Raw genomic sequence first — 2802 nt, 5'->3', positions numbered from 1 at the left:
AAAGAATTGAAATAATTCCATGTCTTCTATCAGACCACAGTGAAATAAAGTTTATAATCAACAGCAAAAGAAGCTCTAGTAAATATACAAACTCATGGAGATTAAACAACACACTCCTGAATCATGAATGGGTCAGAAAAGAAATTAATAAAGAAATAAAAGTATTCCTGGAACAAAATAAAAATGAGAACACAACACAATGTATATGTTTTGCCTTCATGTATTTTTTTACCCATGTCATTTAATGCCTATGTAGAGCAGCAGAGGGTAATAGATCCCCTGGAACTTGAGTTACAGAACTTAGGTACCATGTAGGTGCTGGGAATCAAACTTGTCCTCTGTAAGAGTAGCCAGTGCTCTTAATCCTTGAGTCATCTCTCCAGCCCCAAATGTGATGATCTTTAATTTTTATTTTTGTTATTGAATTTTTGCAATTTTCATACAATATAATTTGATGATATTTAGATCTCCTCTTATTCCCACCTCACCTTATTGCCCCCTGCCCAATTTAATATAATCTATTATATTTATAATAAGGCATATAGAGTCTAACTGTGTCTCCAAGTGTCCTTCCGTGTGTGTCCATCCACCGGAGCCTGGTTAACCTACCAAGAGTCCCAGGCTTGTGAGACTTTCTCTGCCCCTCCCGGCAGCCATCTGTTCACACAGTTTCCTTAGGTTGTGTTAGAATTTCTTACCCACTTCCTCATGTCTACGTTGGGATGTTTATTTGTTTGAGCTTAAAAGGGACTTGTGAATGCTGTCACTTTTGCTGCATGTTCATCTGAGTAATTGAAAAGCTTTCTGGAAAACTCTGTTTCCACAACCTCTGACACAATATTTCTGCCCCCTCTTCCACAATGATCTCTGAACCTTGGGAGGCAGAGGTTTGATATAGGTGTCTTATTCATGGATAAGCACTCTGCAGCCTCTTGTTGTCTATACATTGGCCAGTTGTGAGTTTCTGTCTTAATCAGCATTGGTTGCATAAGGCAACTTCTCTCCTGAGAGCTATGAAATTCTTTAATCTATGGGTTTAACAATAAGTCATTAAGAATCAGTATTATATGATAACTGTTTAGTAGAAAATCAGTACTATGTTCTCCCCTGTGTCTTGATCTGTCTAGGCTCCTAAGCCTGACATTAATGTCAGGTATGGGCTCCTTTCTAAGAAATAGACCTTATGTATAACTAAAGAGTGGTTGGTTACTTCCATAATATTTTCGAAACAATTGCACCAGTGGGCATACCTTGTCAGGCCAGTTGTTATTGTAGTTCACAGCTGGGTAAGGTTGATGATTATTTTTCCATATGGTAGCATGCCTAGTGCCTTCTAGCACTACAAATGCTAAACATTGGAATGACTATTTCTAAAAATCAACAAAATAGATAATGCCAACCCATTTTGAAATGAACAGATATTTTTCACAGAATAATCTTCAAGATAGCTGTCTAGAAAGTGTGTCTGGAGATGATGCGTTGGGTCCTTAGTCGGCTCATGGCTGATTTCATCTCCTGATTCCTCAGAGTGTAAATAATGGGGTTCAATAAGGGGGTAATAACTGAATAAAATACAGAAAGAAATTTATCCACTGAAAAGCTACAAAATGGCCAAGTGTAAATGAAGACACACGGCCCAAAGAACAGAGTGACCACTGTGATATGAGCAGACAGTGTGGACAGAGCCTTGGACAGTCCACCGGAGGAGCGACTTCGCACGGTCACCAGAATGACAGTGTAGGAAATGAGCAAAAGTGCGAAGCAGATGAAAGACAGCAGCCCACTGTCAGCGATCACCAGCAATTCCAGGACGTAAGTGTCAGTGCAGGCCAGCCTCAGCACCAGGGGAAGGTCACAAAATATATCGTCCACTGTATTAGGGCCACAGAAGGGCAAAGTGACAGCAAAAGCCATTTGGCTCATAGTGTGCACGAAACCAACAGCCCAAGATAGCAGGACAGAGCCCGCCAGCACCCTGCGGCTCATGATGGCAGTGTAGTGGAGTGGTTTGCATATTGCGATGTACCGATCCACAGCCATGACTATGAGAAGACTCATCTCGCTGCCCCCTAGGAAGTGGAGAAAGAACATCTGAGCCATACAGCCCCACATGGAAATAGTTCTATTTTTCCTCAGGAAATCACTGATCATCTTAGGTGTTGTAACTGTGGCAATAGACATATCCAGAAAGGAGAGATTTCCAAGGAGGAAGTACATAGGTATGGAGCGCAGATGAGAGTCAAAGGTTACAGTGACCACGATTAGGAGGTTTCCTGCCATGATGGATGCATAGGCCACCAAAAATATGAAAAAAAAGAAAACAGATAGTTCCCAACTTCTGGTGAGTCCTAGCAAAACAAACTCAGATACTGAGTTGTTCTTCATATCCATGTAGTTCAAGAACTGAGGCAGTCTTTAAAACGAGTATAATCTGGAAAAAATGGTTACTTAGTCTGAGATAGTTCTGAAGCTATAGACATATACAGTGTGAATATTTTATTCACATAGAAAAAGGGCAGTTTTGAAAACTATATATTTTAATGAAAGGACGTAGCATTGTCATAATTTCATTGTTTACACCAAAAAGATACAAAGGCTGAGAAATTAATTTTTAAATTATGTACTTTTGATTTCGCATGTAGATTCCATCACCATATGTATTTGATATTTTTATCATGAGTTGGTGAGTCAAAATTCGACTCAAGCGTCTGTTAGCGTATGAGGTCAAGTGATAATCACACGATCACTGAACTTACTAATGTGTAGTCATCACTCTTGCATCTGTTTAGTACTAAGAATTTC

The 2802-nt window shown here is 39.7% G+C and overlaps 1 protein-coding gene across 1 annotated transcript; it reads right to left on the bottom strand.

Moving 5' to 3' along the window:
* Positions 1-1452: 1452 nt before the first annotated feature.
* On the bottom strand, positions 1453-2394 carry LOC103733682 (olfactory receptor 4K13-like). Its single transcript, XM_008832575.2, has one exon. It carries the CDS (start codon positions 2389-2391, stop codon positions 1453-1455), a length of 939 nt encoding a protein of 312 aa, XP_008830797.1. The 5' UTR covers positions 2392-2394.
* Between the last annotated feature and the right edge of the window lie 408 nt (positions 2395-2802).

The sequence above is a fragment of the Nannospalax galili genome, unplaced genomic scaffold (genome assembly GCF_000622305.1).
Source record: "Nannospalax galili isolate Female #2095 unplaced genomic scaffold, S.galili_v1.0 scaffold196, whole genome shotgun sequence".
NCBI classification, from domain to species: domain Eukaryota; kingdom Metazoa; phylum Chordata; class Mammalia; order Rodentia; family Spalacidae; genus Nannospalax; species Nannospalax galili.
Note: the sequence above shows the minus strand (reverse complement) of the source record. Positions and strands in the feature narration are given on the sequence as shown.

Excerpts from the sequence above, each read along its gene's own strand:
- LOC103733682 (XM_008832575.2), bottom strand. The coding sequence starts at position 2,391 with ATGGATATGAAGAACAACTCAGTATCTGAGTTTGTTTTGCTAGGACTC.